The sequence below is a fragment of the Caloenas nicobarica genome, chromosome 2 (assembly GCF_036013445.1).
Source record: "Caloenas nicobarica isolate bCalNic1 chromosome 2, bCalNic1.hap1, whole genome shotgun sequence".
NCBI lineage: Eukaryota > Metazoa > Chordata > Aves > Columbiformes > Columbidae > Caloenas > Caloenas nicobarica.
Window position 1 is genome coordinate 162,187,593 of NC_088246.1, and position 21,388 is coordinate 162,208,980.

General features: G+C 41.4%; 1 protein-coding gene across 2 annotated transcripts in view; it reads right to left on the minus strand.

Moving 5' to 3' along the window:
- TSNARE1 (t-SNARE domain containing 1) overlaps window positions 1-21,388 on the minus strand; it is a 512,375-nt gene that overhangs the window by 165,052 nt on the left and 325,935 nt on the right. For both annotated transcript variants that reach the window (XM_065629755.1, XM_065629754.1), the window contains exon 11: window positions 15,491-15,573. In XM_065629755.1, the coding sequence (XP_065485827.1) occupies window positions 15,491-15,573 (83 nt within the window). The remainder of the gene's footprint in view (window positions 1-15,490; window positions 15,574-21,388) is intronic.

Genomic DNA, 21,388 nt, shown 5'->3' on the forward strand with positions numbered 1-21,388 from the left:
TTAGATGAGGTTCTTAGGGACATGGTTAAGTGCTAGAGTTAGGTTAGGTTATGCTTGGACTCAGTGATCCTGAGGGTTTCTTCCGACTGAAATGATTCTAAGACAGGCAGATAGTGTCGGTGCTCTCAGCCCCTGCACAAACTTTGGGTCAAAGCTGCACCTCCATACTCATAACTTAAAGAGGGATGAGGTATAGACACAAAAGCTGGCTCTCCATCACCCATGCATGCTTTTTGATGCAGCTTTGTCTAATTGTCCCCAAGAACAACCCAGGTGCAGCATAGCACATGACAGCAACCAGTCCTAATGGACAGTCTGCATGCTGTCACCTTCTTTCTGCACAGGAGATAATTTATCTATGGGGACATGAACAGGCTGTGGATCCACAAGGCAGTCCCTGGCCTTAATTTATTCAGCAGTATAGATGCATTCCCACCTGAATTCTGCCAGAACATTAATTCTTCCTCTTCCTACAAATCCTCCTTATTTCCAGCCCTGATGCTAATCAAACACAACCAGGACTCAGAAGAACAGCAGCTTGTTAAAGTGAAAAGTGATGATTATCTGTTACTCTTCAAGGAGAGTGCAATGCCAACCCAGCTCCCACGTACCTCACCTGCACTGTGCGGCTCTACTACCTCATCCAAAGCACTACTGAGGACACACACTATAATTTTATTCACTCCCCTTCTGTAGAAATGAATTGGAGAACAAATTGTGATCACAAAGCAAGTCTCTGACACCTAAAAGCCAGGTAGAAAATATTTGAATAAAGCAAAGTGATTTATGAGATTTGTACCAAACAGCCAGTCTAACCAAAGTTGACAGAAAATGCTGAGTCTCATCACCTCTGTCAAATTAAATCAGTGATATTGGTCCCTAAAGCAGGTGCCTAACAGAAACACACTTTTTCTGAGGGGAGGAGGCAAGAGGATGAGAATGAAAATCAAAGAATGATTCATGGCTGCAGCATTTTCTGATTAAATAATGATGGTTTGCGATACAATATGAACATGTCCTGTTTACATTGCACCTTGCAGCGTGATCTGACAGGCAACAGCAAAAGCAATTATACAAACACCATTCCAGAACTATGTTTCACTAGATACTTCTCCAGATATCCAGTGCTGGAGACTCTAAAGTCTCCCCAGAAAGTGTTTCAAGCTCCTTATCATTAGGCAGTTTTTCTTAATATCTACCCTGATTCTTTCTTGCTGCAATTTAAGACCATTACTTCTTGTTCTTCCCAACTGTAATAAACAAAACAACAACAAAAAGGAATTATTATTATTTTCCTCTTTGCAGCAGACTTTTATGTATCAGGAGACAGTTATCTTCACCTCCATCTTCTCTTTTTCAGCTTAACCAACTCTCTTTTTGTAATCTTTCCTCTTCAGTCAGGCTTGCAAGCTCTTATATCACTCCTGCTGCTTTTGTGTAAACTCTGGGTAACTGGCCCGTGTTTCAAAATTAATGTCCAACACCGGGCAGAGATTAAACTGTCCTTGTCTAATGTGATGAACACTCACACTAAAGCCACATTAAAGAATTATTTTTAAGGAATCCGAAGCATATGTCCTCAACCCAAGGCACCGCCTATCACTGAAGTAAGAACTCAAACTCAATAATGTGGTATAATAAACTGTCCTGCAATGGGATCTGTCCAACTAAGTGTGGCTCATAAACCAGCTACCTAAACGCAAGCATCTGGAGATGAGACGCCCTGTGGTAGCCAGCGCATCCATACGGACCTGAGACATATGGCACAGCCCATGTTTGAGACAGTAACAGACCTCACAGTCCATCTATGGCATCCTTGATCTCACCTTTGAGTAGACATACACATGGATCATGATACCTTCTAGATCCCTAGTGAATATGTAGGGTATCTGGATAACACACCCAGTTATTCATTCCTAGTCTGGATACACCCAAAGTCAGTTGAGATAACTCCCAGCCCATGCATCAGCTGAGCTACAATGAATTCTACCTCCCTGTTCTTTGCTCATGGCAAAGATGCACAGTACTTGGATTTTCTTTGGCTTAAGATGTAAGGAAACACGGTTAAGATGTGTGATCCTGCATTGCTGAAAGCTGAGTGCATGCTTGGTGATTCTGCTCAGAGCTGACATGAAGTCATTTGCCAAGCAACTATAGACCAGTTTTGATTTTCAGCCTTAACCCTTCACTTTACACAAAGAGAACTTGAGTAATTGAGCCACGCTAATAGTTGCCAAAAATTAATTTCAGTTGTTTCTTCACTATCTAGATCTATTTATATCTGGCATGGACAGGTAGAAACATTGCTGAATATCAGCAGGCTCTCAATCCCTCAGATTAGATCATGCAGATAACAGAATAAAATAAAATAGAAAAAAAAAAGGTTTAACACAAAATAAAAGTGTATGATGAAGCAGAAAGTTGATGTATTAAGAGGAAAAAATAACAAAAAATACTTTTTATGCACCATATCATTAGACTGGATATTGTTGAGCTGCTTTGGAACAAGAAGTGAGCACAGATGTTTCTCTATGTCCATGGCTGCATGGCTGCATGTCCATCAATATTACTGAAGAAGAGCTGGAAGAAATTAGAAACCTGACTCTTTGAACCTGAAATGAAAGTAACTACAAGGAACTCCACGGTGCTACACGTCTGTCCACTTGAAGGTTTCTTACATCTTTCTCTGAAGCATTGGTGTTGAGGCTTATCCTGCTGGACTTCAGATGTCTAATTCAGAAGCTCAAAATAGGAAGCCAGCTGTCCTACACTCCTACCAAAAGCAACAAAGAGGCACCTCCAGACAGTGGTGCATCCCACGTAACATCAAGACGATAGAATGTCTTGGAAACACAGGACTTAAAAATAAAGGTAGGAGGGTACCATTTGGTCTTTGGTTTCTGAGTCTTGGGGATAAATGCAATACTTGCTTTCCCAGTAATAAGAAAGAAGGAAGACAGCAGCGTATATCCATTTATATGAATACATGGCATTCATATTCCTTTTAGGTCAAAGAAACTGGAACTTAAAGAATAACGCGGTAATGAGATTTTTTATTATATTGGTGATAGCTGAAATCAGTTGTTGTTACATCCTTATACTCCTAAATATTCAATAATATCCCCTTTATCTTTTAAAGACACAACTGGGGAGATAGGGAAAGCTTGGAGATGATGAGTAGAATTTAAGATTTCTGTGCTTAGAAACAAATACATTTACCTGCATGTTCACAAATTCTCTCCAGTACTATTAAATCAGCAAATATGACCTGTATAGTGGATAGAGTTCTATTCTAGTTCCGTTAATGGCAATGTGAAGTGTGCCTTTGACATCAGTGAAAGCCTGAAGTTACAGATGATTTTTTTTTCTTTAAACTCTTAAAAAAAAAAAAGTTTCAGGAAAAGAGCAATATCCACTGGGACACACTCTAAAGAGTGAAGATAAATACGAACAGAGTTGATTTCACTATTTTATATGTTTCAGACCTATTTAAGAAAAATGTATTCTACAGTAAAAAGGACTGATGGTAGAATTGTTTCTCATAAATGGAAAGCACTGTTCTCTTTAAAAAAAGAATGATATATTATCACTCACTAGGCCAGAAAAGCAAGCTATGGCAAATATGGACCCATTAAAACTGGAGCTACTGCATTATTTATTGTGAAATAAAAAACATAATGAATTTTTGAGCCACTGTATGTGTATATATATATTATTTTTTTTTTTTCTGAAAGGACATCTTCAAAAAATGTAATAATTTAATTGTGGTTTGCAGAGTGGGCATGGCTCCTTTAGATGCTTCCTCATCTTCTAAGGTCATTCCACCTAAGAACTTAATCCCGGTCTGCTCCAGTTTCCCCAGTACCTATCTGCGGAACTATCACAAAAGCACTAGGACCTCATGAATGCAGAGGACCTATATCTCATCTGGCCATGTACGTTCCTGGTTCTTCATAGTTTTCATAGCCTGAATCATTGGACTTGACATACATTCCCCTCTTAGCCTGAAAACAGTGTAAAAAAGGAAGCAACTGCACCAAAACAAATTAAATATTAATTTCCTATAACACTACAAATGCAAGGCATGGTTGAATGTTTTCCGACTTATGGTGTTTTAACAGCCTACAGAGATTTGGATCTCTCTCTGTAGTTGCTAGTCTCTTTTTGTTGACCAGAGGGCCCACAGGGAGCCTACAACCCAAACGTTGCTCTTCTATCAGATGACAAAAATCTACAGCAAGCTGTTACTCTGTTAGACAATCTGTTTTCAAAATGCCTGCTTTATGTTAGAGAAGATTACAAATATATCTAAGTCACAGATTTTTAGCTTAAGTTATGCCCCAGCTTTTACGTAAAAAAAAAAGGAAATTATAAGATTTTTGCTTTAAGCTTATCTCACTAATAAGTCATGTTTGTTGGATTATGATCAATAGCCAAGAGGTAAAATCAGTTCTCCTGATGCTTTTTCTAACTATCAAGTATAACAAAAAAATTGGCTTGCTTGATATTAGAGTCCAATAAAAATATTATGAATAATACTTAGCACTAATCTTTTTTTCTTTTTTTCTTTTTTTTTTTTTTTCCCAAACTTTGGTACAGCTATTAGCATATAATTATGCACTGGGTGGCCATGGGCTGCCCCGTGCGAGACACAGCCAGTTCCATCCCTTTAAGCCTGACAGTTCAGCCCATTTTCCACCCACTTTTCTTCCACCCATCAAGTCCGTATCTCACCAACTCATATATATGGAGCCACACCTGATGTGCTACGCATCCACACACATACTTTGATGGCCAAGTAGAACCACTGGACTTCCCTTATAAAGACTAGGGAGTGAATCAGATACAAAATACACGTTTACTGGGAGGTCAGATGAGTCTTTTTTCCAGTCTCTATTGACTGCATTGAGTTGGCAATTCACTTGCTCACACACAAGCACCCAGTGTCACCTCCAGCTGCCAGCCCAGGAGGTCGTGGGCTTGCTGTAGTTTCTGTCTCATATCTGTCAGCCTTACGTGGCTGTTTGGGATTCCCAAGTGCACCTCAAATGGCACTGGATGCCTGTTGGGCAACTGAATTGTACCATCCACCTCCATCAAACACAATGGGAATTTAGGCATTCAAATCAGATGTAGGTCCCTACAGAGCAGAAAGATAAAGTCAGGTCTTCAAATCAAACCCCAACCAAGCTTATTCCTTCAGCTGCTTAGGGAAGCACTGACACATGCCATATTATTGTGGACCAGGTGTAAACATTGGAAACACATTTTCTGTGGCCTACACAGGATCATGGGATCATTTTGGTTGGAAGAGACCCTCAAGATCACCAAGTCCAACTGCTAACCTAACATTGTCACTAAACCATGTCCCCAAGAACCTCACCTACACAAATCCAGTCACTTTGTGACATCTGATTGGAAATCCAGTGAGAGCTGTGCTTAGTCACCATATTCCATGTGAGGAAATGAGGAGGAAACCCATCAACCCCAGACTGCTGGAGATATGCACATATGCAGCAGCCCAGTATAGAATACAGGAATGATTGGATACTATCAAAGACAAGGTTGAGCTGCCCAGCCTGAACTCATAGCAGTGTCTGATGTAGAAAAACCTGAAGACGCATGAGAGTTGACCATACAAGAACAAGCTACAGCCAAGCAGCAGCATCTCTTTCCCTATGAATCTTCTAAATAAGAACAATCCTTATGTGATATAATTTTACAAAACGTTTCTCTGAAGACCAGGAAGTCAAGTCTTTCTCACCACCTTTGCTGAAGGAAATCCTTTATCCTCACGAAGAAAGATATGCAATTACTTTTTCAGAGTAACATGAAAGCCCATTTTGTCCCACTCTTCACTGAACTCCATGCTTTTAATTCTTCATTTCAAAATGCCTTCAAGAGCTCTGTGTGGTGCTGGAGTCAGATTTAGTGAGACTATAATTCACTCTCTTTTCTCCTCTTGAACATAAGTTGTACTTAACAATTCCTGTTCTCCACTTCTGACAGGGCCAGGCCATGACCTGATAGCTGTTCTACAAATGTGTCCTACCAGGGCTGTGATTTCTTTCAGAAATACGGAAAAGACCATTGATTAAAGGGCTTCCAGGTTTTCTCAAAATGGAAATAAAAGCAATTTCATTTTCTGTAACTTCTTTCCCCTTACATATAATTTTCCCTTTGTGATCAATATAGTTATTAAAACACAACAGGGGAATAAGCATTTACTTTCTCGGCTGCTTCTGACCATTTGGGATGCCCCAGGTTCTCTGTAACATTTAAACACAACTGACAGAAGTGACTTGTTTTTTCGGGAGGAACAACATACTTTCACAGTGGAAGCCAGAAACACAGCAGGATTCTCTATTCAGCACAAAAGGATACCAAATATTTATTTTTAGGCAAAGAAATCAAACCACAGTTGCCTAGTAGTGAAGCACTTTTTTGAAGGTGGATGAACTGTCTTCCAGGGGTATGGACACAGGAAGCTTAGCTTGTCTTCTACTACCTGCCTAAATTTTAAGTACCAAGTCATAGAATTATAGACCCATTTGGGTTAGAAAAGACCTTTCAGATCATCGAGTCCAACTGCAAACCTAATCCTACCAAGTTCACCACTAAACCACGTCCCAAAACACCACATCTACACGTTTTTTAAATACCTCCAGAGATGGCGACTCAATCACTGCCCCGGGCAGCCTGTTCCAATGTCTGACAAGCTTTTCCATGAAGAATTTTTTCCTAATGGCCAATCTAAACCTTCCCTGGTGAAACTTGAGGCTCTTTCCTCTTGTCCTATCAGTTGCTACTTGTGAGAAGAGACCGATTATCAGATGAGATGACACTATACTGCCTCTAGGTCCCTGCGCTGTCCCGGTGAAAAAGATGGGATGATAACTGATGCTTATGAAAAACAGGTAAAAGATCAGGGCACAGAAATCAGAATATAAATCCCCACACTAGAATTCTGACACTACTCACACTAATTATCGAAACTTGCTGAAATAGCTCAAGAATGGTGGCACTGTTTGGACAGTGTCCCTGTGCCAGGAAGGAGTCACTCAGAAAATGAACAGAAACACACGGCTGTCTGCATGTGAAGATTTTCAGCGGAGGTTTCCAGTATGAACACGGAACAAGCTCGACTATTTTGCTATTTGATGAGATTTGACAAGTTCACGGCCCAGTTCAATACAGCTTCAGGCCATGCAGCTGGGACTCCAACCGGCATAGTTATTTTCTGCTCCTGGTTTTCTCTGGATCCAGGTTAGGTATACATCTCTACTTCCAATATTCCTAACTTCCCATTAACAGGCAAGTTTAAGACCATTTCTCAAAACTTTGACCTTTGGGCAATGCAATTGATTATATGTGCTGCCACTGGGCACAAGGATGACTCTAAATGTGGTTTTCCACTCAGTAACCAAAGATTTCCATCCACTTCTCTGTTAAATGAGACCATTAAGAGAAATGTAACTCACTAGTTTATGCTGCTGTCAGTGAAGGAAAATTGCTTTTTAATCTCTGACCCCTCAAAATGAAATTGTACCCTGGAAAGACATTTTGTTAAACAAATGAACTAGAAAAACAAAAGGCGGTATGTGATTTCCTTCTGCTGTCTCTGAATTGTCACAGATCAGACTCGTTCAGCTTTCACACGCAAAATTCTCGCCTTTGAAATGCTGAATCCAGACCACTGTGCTTAATGTAATGGATATTCCTAAATCTTGACTTGATACAGTCCCAGTGCTGGATACCACCGAGGTGGACGATCAGTAAACACTACAGCTACCCACTCATCAGCTTCATCAGTAATGTCTCACCACTAAATTTACTCTCAACTCTTCCATTATATCCTTCCCTTCTCCTCCACTCTTGCCCTTTTCCCTTCCTCTTTGCTTAAATAAAAAGTGAGCTCAAAATAAACAATTTTTAATATTTATTTTCCTTCCAAAAATCCTACTGGCCATGGTTTATAATAAAAGGTTAAGCTATGACCTGGCTGAGTCAACTCCCTCTTTTTGATGGTACAAATGTAGAGATGTTCAGCTGTGATTACAAATAGCTTGAAAGATTTTACCTTCACATGCAATAGCACCCAACTGCACGACATCCAAAAGCTCTAAACAAACCTTTTTCCAATAAATATTTGATCACACAGATGCATTATTTACAGGAAAAAAAATGGATAGGTTTAAACAAATGTTATGGCTCAGACCTCAGTGAGGTTAAGTTGCTGCACTCATATAGCTAATTTATCACTTGGACTGCCGCTGACTTGAACACCATTTCCTATGTAAGCAGCTGTTTTGTAAATGGGCTGCATTAAAATACAGTAAAAAAAACCAACAAAAACCCAAAAAACCAAAACAAAACAACAAAATCAAAAACAAACAAAAAAACCACCAAAACCCCACAAAAAAGCCACAAAAAGCCTCCCCGAAACAAACAAAAAACCCAACAAACAAACAAAAAACCACACACACAAACAGAACACGCTTCAAAATAGAACACTCTTAAATCTGAAAACTCAGCCTGTCTTTAACAGGGAGCCGATGGGGCAAAGGAAAAAGGAAGCATGCATTTTATCCCAAACACCTGCTGCTGCCTGTTTGTCGAGGGAAAGTAAAGGGGGAAACAATTTAATTTTTCAAAGCACTGTCCTGGAAGGCCTTGCTCACTGGCCACAGCACACTGCCAAGACATAAGGAGCCTGAAAGTAGGAGCAAGCATGTAGCAAGGAGTTGTTTCAAGGCTGAAGTAGTGGTACAGACCATCTGAGAGGCGATACAGGCAATCTGGGGCAAGAAAATTAGTGGGGTCATTATAAGGGTAAGGAGTATTTGAAGCATCAGTGTTGCTGGCAGCCATGCATCAACAAGGGAGGACTGAGAGACTGGAATTGAGAGCAAAAATGAAAAGATACAGCTTAATGGGAGAGGGAAGGGTGGCAGGAAAACAAGTGCTACGGAGGAAAAATTGCTTTGAAGGTGAAGAAATCAGTTCTGAGCAGGAAGGCCAGGCTGAGGTTTCTGGAGTGTGTTGCTGCAGACTGCGAAGTAGAAAAGGACTGTAAATGGGCTGCTTTTTTCAAATATTCGGCCAATTTGGGGAGGACTTCTTTTACTAACTGAAAGTCACGGCACAGAATCATGAGGCCTCTGGATGGTGGCAAAGTTTCCTTCTGCTGCTGAAGAGGAGGATTAAGGCTCAGTCACGTAATTACACAGCCACTTCAGTAATGGCTTTTGCTTGGAGTCCTTACGGAGCTCTGAGTTCCTATTGCAGCTTTAATTCAGCTTCCATCACTTTCACAGGCAGAAACCGCCAGGAGAAAGAATAGCTTCATAATCCCCCGAATAAAACTTCCAAGCGCTAATTACCCAAAGAAGAAGCAAACTCAGCCATGCTCGTATTGGCGACAGACACAGCTAAGCAACAGCAACATGAGGTTGGTTGTGTATGATGCATCTTATAGTTGGCAGTAGATTGTCATTGCATCTCGGTACGAAATCTACCTTACAAGCATCTTCTTGTCTTAAGATACTATAATAAATAGCTATGAAACTGCATTTTCATTGAGATATTCTGGCCACACCAGTCCACCATGGCTTTGCAGTGCAAACCCACCATATTGCGGTGCTGACTGGTTGTACACCGTAGTTTTAGAACTATGAGCTTTAAAACAATTTAACAGCAGTGTAAGTCAGGATCTTAGGGCATATCCATAGGGAAGAGGAGAAGACAATCTTCATTATCACAGTATTTATAAGTAACAAGTGGCTTTAAGACGTTAGCAGGAAATTTCAAAGACTCTGAGAAGGTGATTTCAGAAATTCAAATTTTCTTTCATTTTTAAAACACCAATGAGTTTTTTGTGCAGAAGTTGAAGCCAGCCCTTTTTTAGCAGTGCCCGGGCAGTAAGATCTCCCTGCAAATTTCACACATTTATAAGGCTTTTTGCCTTAAAGCTCCAGCCTTCAAAATGCCCCTCTGTGTATCCCTGAAAGCCAGACCCAGGAATTGCTTTTTTACAGGAAAAAACCTCATTGTTCTTAGACTACACAAGTGGGTCACTGAACTGTTGCTTGCCTTTCCGATGCCAGTGAATCCAAATTAGCTTGACTTCCAGAGAGGATACAGGGAAGGAAAGTAACCAGCATTAATCAGAGAAAAATAAGCAGCCTTTCCAAAACAAATTAGCTTCAACAGTCAGCACACAGAGTCCTTCAGTCAGTGCGGCCAAGCTGAACTTAGGCCAAACTTCGCATCAAAAAGAGTAACTGGTTTAATATGTATCCGTGGAGTCTGCATTTGTTTCTTTTTCTTCCTCTCCATCCATCTGCAGGAAGCTATGAACAAACCAAGCAGAGCAGAATTGCTCATCTCATCGCAGTTGGCCCCTCCGTGTGATGTGGATTCCACCTAAGTTTGTCTCAAAGGCAGGTACTGAGACCATCAGGTGGTTAGATCCCTTTTTTTTTTCCAATAAAAGGATAGGTGATATGGATGGGATCCATTTTCCTTTGAAATCATTGAATCATTGAATCATTGGAAGAGACCCTCAGGATCATTGAGTCTACCCATAACCTGACATTAGCACTGAACCATGTCCCTAAGCACCTTGACTAAAAACCTTTTAAACCCCTCCAAGGATGGTGATTCCACCACTGGAAAGGGTTGGATGGTGGTGATTCCACCACTGGAAAGGGTTGGATGGTGGTGATTCCACCAATGGAAAGGGTTGTCAGGCATTGGAGCAGGCAGCCTGTTCCAATGCCTGACAACCCTTTCCATTAAGAATTTTTGCCTAATATCCAATCTAAACCTCCTCTGGCACAACTTGAAGCCTTTTCCTCTTGTCCTTTCACTTACTACTTGGGAGAACAGACCAACCCCCTCCATGCTCCAACCACCTTTCAGGTAGTTGTAGACAGCGATAAGGTGTCCCCTCAGCCTCCTGTTCTCCAGGCTGAATCTCCAGTTCCCTCAACTGCTCCCGTCATACTTGTGCTCCAGACCCTCACCAGCTTCATCGCCTCCTCTGCACTCTCTCTAGCATTTCAATGTCCTTCTTATGATGAGGGGCCCAATGTTTGCATGTAGTTGCTATCATCTGGACTTTATAGACAAAAGAGGGAACAGACACCTCCAGAGAGGAGATCATTGGACCTATGTCAGACATCAGCTGTAAGATAAGACAAGACATGCCCTAGAAGCAATGTCTTCTCCTGGTCAGTGTAAAGGGAGTCCAGACACCTAACTCAGACATAGATGCTGCCACCACCCATCTTTGGTCCAATAAATCCCTATCTTCCAGATAGGAATTTTCCCCATGTTAAAATTAGTGGGGTTTTTGGTGAGTCATTTTGTCTAAGGGCATGGACAACAACATTTCAAGAGACAAGTCTAGGCCATTGGTATTAAAAGGGAAGGGTTATCATCTCTGCTTTAGGTCCTCACAGAAAGGAAAGGCACTGAAGCAAGTCTACTGCAGGAGATTACTTCTCCTGGCTTCTCTCTGTCAGACTTGTTTGCCTGTCAGTCGCTTTTTAAACTTGATTCATGCCGTGAAAAGTAGGACAACATAGTAGAATTGTCAAGTTTCTGTGACCAAGACAGGTTTCGTATGGCAACAAGCCTCTGTTCCTCTGCTCCTAGTATCAATATCCAACATTAATGTTTTCACCTGCATTTTGAACCTTCATGTTTCTACAGATAATGCAGTGGCCCAGCTTAACTGTTACTTGTAGTAAAAATAAGTTCAAGTGCAAACAATTATTCTGTAATGATAATAGTTTAAAATCAGGGAAAAAAAAATAAATAAAAGAGTATTTCTTCCGAAGCTCTGACAGTTCCCACTAAACCTTTTATGCCTCTGGGATGTAATAACTTTTTTCCCATTGATTAATTACAAGCTCGTCTACCATATCCTCTATTGTAGCACAGATACAGTAAGTACCTATCAACTAATCTAAATGAAGCAGCGCTGAATCAGAAGGCATACAATGGTTTACAATGGCAGGGAAAAATTTATGGAAAATAAAATAAGATAAACCTTTTCTACATTGTGGATAGACATTATGAGTATTGCTTTTTTTTCTGTGTGGCCCGTAGAGTCTCTACAATATCTGACCACCAGGGCTCCTTAGTGAATTTTTTTGGTGAAGCACAGAAGTGTTACTATCAGGAGGTAAATTCTACAGCTGAGAAGAGGGACTAGAGGCAAAAATGTGGCTGCCAATGATGGTACCCAGCATGGACTCAGGGACTTCCCATGGCATCTAAGATCAAGAGTATAATGATAAATAGAGAACATTTACTTTCCTGAGCTGTCTGACCCTGCCTCTTATAATGACCATGTCCAACTCCTTGCTGAGACAAGCTGCCTCATGTCTGATGGAGACACCGAAGGGCTTTGACTTGGTATCTCACCTCTGTTTGGTGACCAGCGAAGAGTTACACCTACCTCATGGTGCATCCATGGAAAAGGGGGAAGACGTGCAGGCTCATGGAGCAGGAGGTGGAAGGGAACAGAGAGAAGGGAAGCAGAACCATTTGCACAGTCTACTGCTCCCTTCCATTCATTGAGAGAAGAGGCCACACACTTCTCCAGCCTGAAAGTTGGCCAACACTACCTTCATTACCATATATTTCCCTATTATGTCCTCTATTATTGGTTTATGGCTTTGTGGTTTTGCTTTTTAGATGGGGTAAATAAGAATTCACACAAAGCAATACAACGCTACTGTGAGCACACACATCTCCAGATGAAGGAGCACCTCTCAAAATTGAAAATGCAAACAAAGAAGCCCAGCAGGAAGATATTTACATTTGTTTAAACATTTCTATCATGGCAGGGAACCTAAATGCCTTGTTTTGTACTAGTTAAAGAAAAGCTATTTACTCATGCTTTGTTATGTTAATGTACAGGTTGGGACTGGTGTCCCAAGTTGTATTGCTGAAGTGAGTGAACTGTATTTATGCAAACATCATGCTAAATAAACAGTCACTTAATCTTTATTCCTGACAGAAATCCATTCATTAAGGTCTACAGTAGTTCTTATGCTTGAATGTTTCAGCGATGTTGACAGTTCTGATTTCTCAATTTATGTATAGATTTGTCGATATAAGAATACTACATACAGACACATTCATTTACATATATACACATAAACAGTAATAAGTAACAAATGTATGTAACTCAGTCTGCACTTACAGGACGCTCACACTATACTAGAGGTCGTAGGTAACAGCCAAATACATTAATGAATTGGCAGTTCAACAAAACAAAGAAAACTACTGAGAAAAAAAAATTGAAAACAGACTGTGCTTTTGATCTCTAAGTGGCACAGAAGAGTGTGCAGAGATAATTTAAAGTATGCAAAACTATGGCAGCTCCCCTGAAAGGAGTTTCACCCATAAAGTCATACGGTTGATCAACTTCCCAAATCCATCCTAGGTATTTCTAAAGCAGCCCAAATCACAGATAGAACCTGGAAGGACAACCTGTATCCCACAGCATTAACATCATTTCTTACAAAAGCCCTTGAGGGCTGTGTGCCAGTTCTTGTCATATTATGGGGACAATGTCCATTTGGACACAAGATGCGCAGATATCACAGCACGTAACAGAGGAGGTGTTACATGCCACTCGACAAAACCCAGACAGCAATCAAAGTCACAAAATCTTCACCTTATTTTATATCCACATCTCAGGGAACCTCATGAAAGACGTGACTGACAACATACTGGGGTTGCAGGCATCTATCCAGTGATTCTCACCCAGTAGTGTCCAGGGTATCTACCTGTCTATATTGCACATATTCTTTGACAGCAGAATTTATCTAAGTGATATTTGTCTATACAGGCTTGTTCCGAGGACAACAGAGAATCTGAAGTGTTTTCTAGCTGGTACACATTTATGTTCCCAGCAACAGCTGACTTGCTAAAACTGGTTATATCTTCATCTTAATCAACATACCCTGTTTCCCCAAAAATAAGACAGGGCATTGTAATAATTTTTGCTCCAAAACGTAGTACTTTTTTACATATATAGATGCCTGGACACTATGTAAATTGACTTTTTTAAAGAACTGTAACTAGGGCTTATTTTTGGAGTGTGGCTTATATTTCAAGCATTCTTTAAAATCCTGAAAAATCATGCTAGGGCTTATTTTCGGGATAGATCTTATTTTCAGAGAAACAGGGTATTTGGAGAATAAAGGACTTCCCAACTGGCCAGTCTATTTCAGCAGTTCCTGCTGGCTGAAGAAAGGAGATCCTTTACACTGTGCTGCGTTCATTTTCTGCTTGAATACTCTTTGACCTTCTTAGCTAAAATTGTCATTAACTCATTTGCAGCTTTGTGAGCGGCTCCACTGTCAAGTATTAAATTTATTCTTGTCTCATTTTAGACTTCATGCTGTAAAAATGCAACAGGCTATTTTCTAGGCAAATGTAGGATTAAATGGAGGGTGACACACATTATCGTGAATGTATTTGCCACAGTTTCTGCAATATCAAAGTTCTACAAAAGTTCTTCGTATTACCCAAAATTGACAAAGCATGTTCCACCAAAAAATAAGCTGTAGATAATTTTAAAATCACATTATCCCTTTTCAGTGGAGTGAAATGGCTGTGGTTCTTACTCCTTTGGTCTGGAGGTTTGCCCCAGACCTTTAGAATTCACCAAGTCCAAGGACCAACAAGGAAACACTATGTACTCACATCGACCTCAGCTTTGTCATACAGGACTCTAGATACATGAAACACACTTTAGACTTCAACAAAGCAATTTATGACTCAGGAAAAAAGGAAACTAACAGCTTTTGTTCTGTCAGTCCAATGCAACCAATAGCAATTTTTCTCTTTGTGTGCTTTCCCCTCCTGCCCCTTCATTCCTAGAAAGTATCAGCTATAATCAACAAAGAGTTCTTTCTGGTCAAGCTATTTTCAAAAAATATTAATATTTGTCTGTGCGTGTGTGTTTTACTCTTGCTCCAATGAAGAAAAAAAAAAAATCACCTACCCACAAATTGCCTTTAAAAAGTGCTGAACAACATTCCCATAGTCATTATTCACCAACCACATCATGTCTTTTGACAATTTAGTTGTTTTTGAAAAGCACCGTTGCCTGATTATAGGGAAACACTCCAATAAAAAGCACATATATACTTAAATGATGCACTTCTTATGATGTCTTTCTAAGAACAACAGTAGCTAATTGTTGAGTTTCCCACTGGGAAATGTCTCTTTAATATACAGATCTCTTAATGACTACTCTAACAGAAATTGCCGATGCTACAGTAATTTCATCACATATATAAGAAAAAAGTTTAGCTCTTACTTAGAGTATGCTCTATCATCTTTCCAGGTAGCACAAATCCAACGCAGCCCGTGTGCCATGTGGTTTCCCAGCCGCCAAGCGTTCTCTTTATTTTAAATACTATTACTGAATGTATCCGTAGGGTTTTTTAGTCCCACTTACTTGGTGCTGACTGGCTTTTGCCAACTGCTCATTGGCTGATTCTACATTAGAAGATGCAGTCTCAATGTTGGCTTCAATACTATCTGCAAATTAAGATAATAGAAGATAATTACAGGGTACAAACCTAAACCAAAAGACTTTATACCAACAGCAATTCAGCAATTTACTCATGGGCATAAAGAGATGAGCAGCCTCTTGTTTGCAAGCTGTAGGACAACAGGGAAATAGGAACGCCACCTATTTTGTTGAACACTTAACCCATCAGTGAGAGGCAGTATCACAGCTCTTCATGTGTTGCTGGATGGAGTTTAGTAGCTCATCCCATTCCTACTGAAACTGATGGAAAGACTGATAGAGAATTCAAAGGAAATCAGCCCAAGGTTGGTAAATTTAATAATTAAATTACAGAAAGGGCATGGCAGGTTGTATCTGAAATTATCCCATTATTAGAGCCAAGGGATAAGATTGATCTGAGTACGTGCGGGTTATTGACCATCCCCAGGTGACTGTGCTTGAGCAAGTCACCTTGGACACTACCACAGTCAACAGGGAGTGAGTCCATACAGTGTAATTCTTCCCACTCTACTGTAGCTGCCACTGATGGGATCAGACTAATCACAACCTAGACTCCTGGATGACATTCTCAAGCTGCAGGAAAGGTCTTTACAGATGGCTCAGGTTGAAACACATTGCTGGTACCTAAAATTAAGAAGAATCTCCTCCTAGATTGAGAGGTCTGACGTTGAGTGAAGTTGGAGAAACCATGATGAACCAAAATGAGACTAGAAAAGAAAGATTATCAGCTACACATGGCAGCTGGCAGCTCCCCACTTCCATGAAAGACAAGTATTAACTTTTGACTCCAGAGCTCCGCTTAGAAAGCAAGACGCCTATGGTATAAAACCTGCAAATGAGGTGTTGTGTTTCAAGCAGAAATCTTAGAAATCTGGACCAGCTTCTCCCCTAAGAGATGTGCAGCCAACAATTTTTGGCCGCAACAGGAGAATATGTGCACTCCGGCTGCTTCCGTGGGTTTCGGAGCAGTTATCACACCATGGAGTGCAATGGTCAGGAGGAATTAAACCACAGAGAATGAGGTTCTGGCGATTTATCTAACCCTTAAAAAAAAAAAGAAAATTCTTCAAATGATGTTACTAGGAATTGGATTAAGATGTGCCACAGAAGATTTAAGTACTTTATTCTTTTATTTTCGAAGGAAAGAACATTAATCAGACTAGTCACTTTTGTCATGGGTAAAGAAATGAGGGTTTACAAATAAACTGTGGAAAGTGGCTGTGCTCAGATTTTGGCATTTTAAAGTGAAACAGTGTTTCAAGTCTGTTAATGTAATTATGCATTTGTCATAAATAAAAAAAAAAAAAGAGAGCAAAGAAACCACAAGCCAACAGAACCATGGAACAAACAAATTTCATCTTAACACTTGGAAATCTCTTATATTATACCTGAGAGAGATGTGGTTTCATTATTTTTATTTTAGATCATGCATACTGCAATACACAAGAAATAAACTACGTGGATGGCACTTTTATAGATTGATATGCCATAATTTTATTGGCCGTATCCAATGCTTCTGAAATCACTTTTATTAAAAGTTTAATGCTCTGGACCTTGGTCAGCATCACAGACCTCTGCCCAAATGCTTTCCTTGCATTCGGGACTCAGCAGGAAGAGATCAAAAGGCTTTAAGCTCAGCTTCTAACTGGCTCTGTCTGTAAAGAAATATTAAATTTGTTTCTACAGAGCCTTAGAAGAGCTGCATCCATACACATGCAGACATCATGCCCTGGTGACAGAAGATACAGAGAAGGCAGAATTACTGAATGCCTTCTTTGTCTCTGTCCACTCTGCCGGAGGCTGTCCTGAGGAGCCCCGTACCCCTGAGGCCCCAGAGGAAGGCAGGGCAATGGAGGAGTTTGCCTCAGTTGATGAGGGCTGGGTTAGGGACCAGTTAAGCAATCTGGACATCCATAAATCCATGGGTCCAGATGGGATGCACCCGTGGGTGCTGAGGGAGCTGGCTGAAGTCATTGCTGGACCGCTCTCCATCATCTTTGCCAAGTCTTGGGAAACGGGAGAGGTGCCTGAGGACTGGAGGAAAGCAAATGTCACTCCGGTCTTCAAAAAGGGCAAGAAGGAGGACCCGGGCAACTATAGACCGGTCAGCCTCACCTCCATCCCTGGGAAAGTGTTGGAACACCTTATCCTTGGTGCCATCTTAAGACATATCAAGGATAAGAGGGTCATCAGGGACAGTCAACATGGCTTCACCAAGGGGAAGTCGTGCTTGACCAACCTCATAGCCTTTTATGAAGACGTAACAAGGTGAATTGATGATGGCAGAGCGGTGGATGTGATCTACCTTGACTTCAGCAAAGCATTTGACACCGTCTCCCACAGCATCCTCACGGCTAAACTGAAGAAGTGTGGACTGGACGATCGGGTAGTGAGGTGGAACACAAACTGGCTGAAGGAAAGAAGCCAGAGAGTCGTGGTCAATGGAGCAGAGTCTGGTTGGAGGCCTGTATCTGGTGAAGCCCCTCAAGGGTCGGTACTGGGACCAGTATTATTCAATATATTCATCAACGACTTGGATGAGGGAATTGAGTGTACTATCAGCAAGTTTGCTGATGACACCAAGCTGGGAGGAGTGGCTGACACGCCAGAAGGCTGTGCTGCCATCCAGCGAGATCTGGACAGGCTGGAGAGTTGGGCGGGGAAAAATGTAATGAAATATAACAAGGGAAAATGTAGAGTCTTGCATCTGGGCAGGAACAACCCCAGGTTCCAGTACAGGTTGGGGAATGACCTATTAGAGAGCAGTGTAGGGGAAAGGGAGCTGGGGGTCCTGGTGGACAGCAGGATGACCATGAGCCAGCACCGTGCCCTTGTGGCCAAGAAGGCCAATGGCATCCTGGGGTGTATTAGAAGGGGGGTGGTTAGTAGCTCGAGAGAGGTTCTCCTTCCCCTCTACTCTGCCCTGGCAAGACCTCATCTGGAATATTGTGTCCAGTTCTGGGCCCCTCAGTTCAAGAAGGACAGGGAACTGCTGGAGAGAGTCCAGCGCAGGGCCACAAAGATGATTAAGGGAGTGGAGCATCTCCCTTATGAGGAAAGGCTGAGGGAGCTGGGGCTCTTTAGCTTGGAGAAGAGGAGACTGAGGGGTGACCTCATCAATGTTTATAAATATATAAAGGGTGGGTGTCACGAGGATGGAGCCAGGCTCTTCTCGGTGACAACCAACAGTAAGACAAGGGGTAATGGGTTCAAGCTGGAACACAAGAGGTTCCACTTTAATTTGAGAAGAAACTTCTTCTCAGTGTGGGTGATGGAACACTGGAACAGGCTGCCCAGGGAGGTTGTGGAGTCTTCTTCTCTGGAGACATTCAAAACTCGCCTGGACGCCTTCCTGTGTAACCTCACCTAGGTGTTCCTGCTCTGGCAGGGGGATTGGACTAGATGATCTTTCGAGGTCTCTTCCAATCCCTAACATTCTGTGATTCTGTGGTTCTGTGATCAGTGACAGCCTTGAAGAGTTTACTTCCAGTATTGCATTGATCCGAAGGCTTTTCTGGGAAAACATCAGATTTTTGTTTTCAAAACCAGTAGAAGAAAACTGGTGCTGAATTACAAAAAACGACGAACAGAAACAGGAATGGCACACTGTACTGAGATGCGGTTTTTCCATGTGAGTAGATCTATCCAGTGTCTACTTCAAATAGGTGTGTCTGAGAAACATGGTGTTTCTTGTAAGTGAAATATGGTAGACACATTTCAACCTGTCACTTGATAATAAGGTCCTAGGCAAGTTTACAAGGAAAATCCTACTATCAAGTCTCCACCAGTGCTATCACTGTCAATTGGGATTATGTTTCTATTTAAAAATAATATTATAGACATCCTAACTCCAGGAGTGGCCCTGCTGTCTTTCCAGACGGACATTGAGGCTGACCCACCAATTAATAATTTGTCATTCTACATACTTTGTAGGAGTAGCAGTGGAGGGACACTTGATGTTTTCCAGTTAGAAGTGAAAAATATCTGAAAAGTGGCAGATCTATGGGCTAGATTTGCTCTGAAGGACAGGGCGGTGCTTGCTTTCTCTGCATGTTAGGACGGTGCTGCATAATTGGCAAATATTAATTTATATTATCCCCGATCTGACTTTCAGCACTGTGTATAGAAGCCTTTCTGCATATGGAAACAACGGGGCACACGGCAGAGAAACCAAAGGAGTTAATGAGTCATTAACACAGACTGGCTGCATCAGCCAGAATAACTTGTCAGCAACGGTGACAAATCCTTAGTTGCCTAGTTGCTGACAAGTATTGACTTCTCGGGTTAAGGATGACTACATGATGCATAGTTAACCAGATTGCTTTTGCCTAAAATAATTTGTGTATGTTCTGTGGAGGTCCGTAAGAACCAGCCACTGGGGCAACAGCAGTTTGCATCACTTGAAATTCAGTTCCTGACCACCCAAAGCTCAAACATGTCATAGCTTTCCTACAGCCAAGCTGTGACACATGTTAAGATGGGGAGAAAAAAAGGAAAAATCAGGTAAAAAACTAATATCCTGCTGGGACCACTGTTAATTTTAGAAGCACAAAGTCTGACGATGGTTTTGGGTTACAAAACACAGCTTTACGCAGGAAAGCACCTCTATGCATCAAGCTACTTTGTGATGGGATTTGGAAGGGATGGGGGGATTTGGGAAATTTGGAAGGGGTGGAGGGAATGTGCTGAACACCTTGACAATTGCCTGATCAAAGTAACAGAACTTCCTCACATATCTGATGTTTCACAGGATCTTAGTGCAGACCCTTCACTACTCAATGCCTCTTCAAGGCTGATTGTCATCAGAAAATTAATCATTTAGACCTGGGAGAGTTACACAGGAGAAATTTATGAAAGACATCCTACTAAAACAAGAGTAATCTCTCTGAGCTCCTCTTGGGGCAGGGGGATATAAGAGCAGGATCTTAATTTAGCGTCCCTAAATGGCCCTCCAGAGGAAGCCAGCACTTTCCTCTGCCTTCTGGGGGGGACTAAGGACATTTGTCTTCATTAGATAAAATTAAACACTGTGAACACCCCCTTAGCTAATCATACGTTATGCACGATGTTTTACAAACACCATCTACATTTTTCCCAGCCCGGGCTTTCACAAGTAGGATGGGTATGTGCTACATGTCCCGTATGAGTTGATGTGATGTTACAGGAGGAGGTTGGACCCTGGTGGCTCTGTTTCTGCTCACTTCTTCTCCTGACAGGGAAATACCAGCCTCAGAATAAGCGAATCTCCAATATAAAATATTTTTTGTAGCAGCTTGTAATCCTGAAACACAGGGGGAAAAATAAAACAAACAAAACCCTATCGAAACAGCTCTATAACTCTATAAAAATGAGACATCAATATGTAACACAATTTAACTTGATATTTCTGCTGATTAACAACAGGAAAGCAAGGGAAGGAAAGAGAATTTGGGTCAAATGACAAGGTAGTAAGTAATAAATCAATGACGTGAAGAAGTGAATGATGAACGTGTCACTCACAGCTATGTCAGCGCGTCTTTGCTGAATGCAAGTGACGGTTCAAAGCTTCACCTTGCTCAGTTCCAGGCTCCCTGCAAATGTACCTTGCTTGAGGATGGAAAGGCAAGAATTTCCAGAGGGGTGGTAGGATTTAGAGAGACTGAAAAAACCTGCTGGAAGGGTCTGCCTTTTCCTTTCTTCTTTGACTTGGTTATGAAGGGACAGTGACTCTGTTCCCAAGTAAGGGCTACAAGAAAGACCTTGAGGTGCTGGAGCGAGTTGAGAGAAGGGAACGGAGCTGGGGAACGGGCTGGAGCACAAGTGTGATGGAGGCGGCTGAGGGAG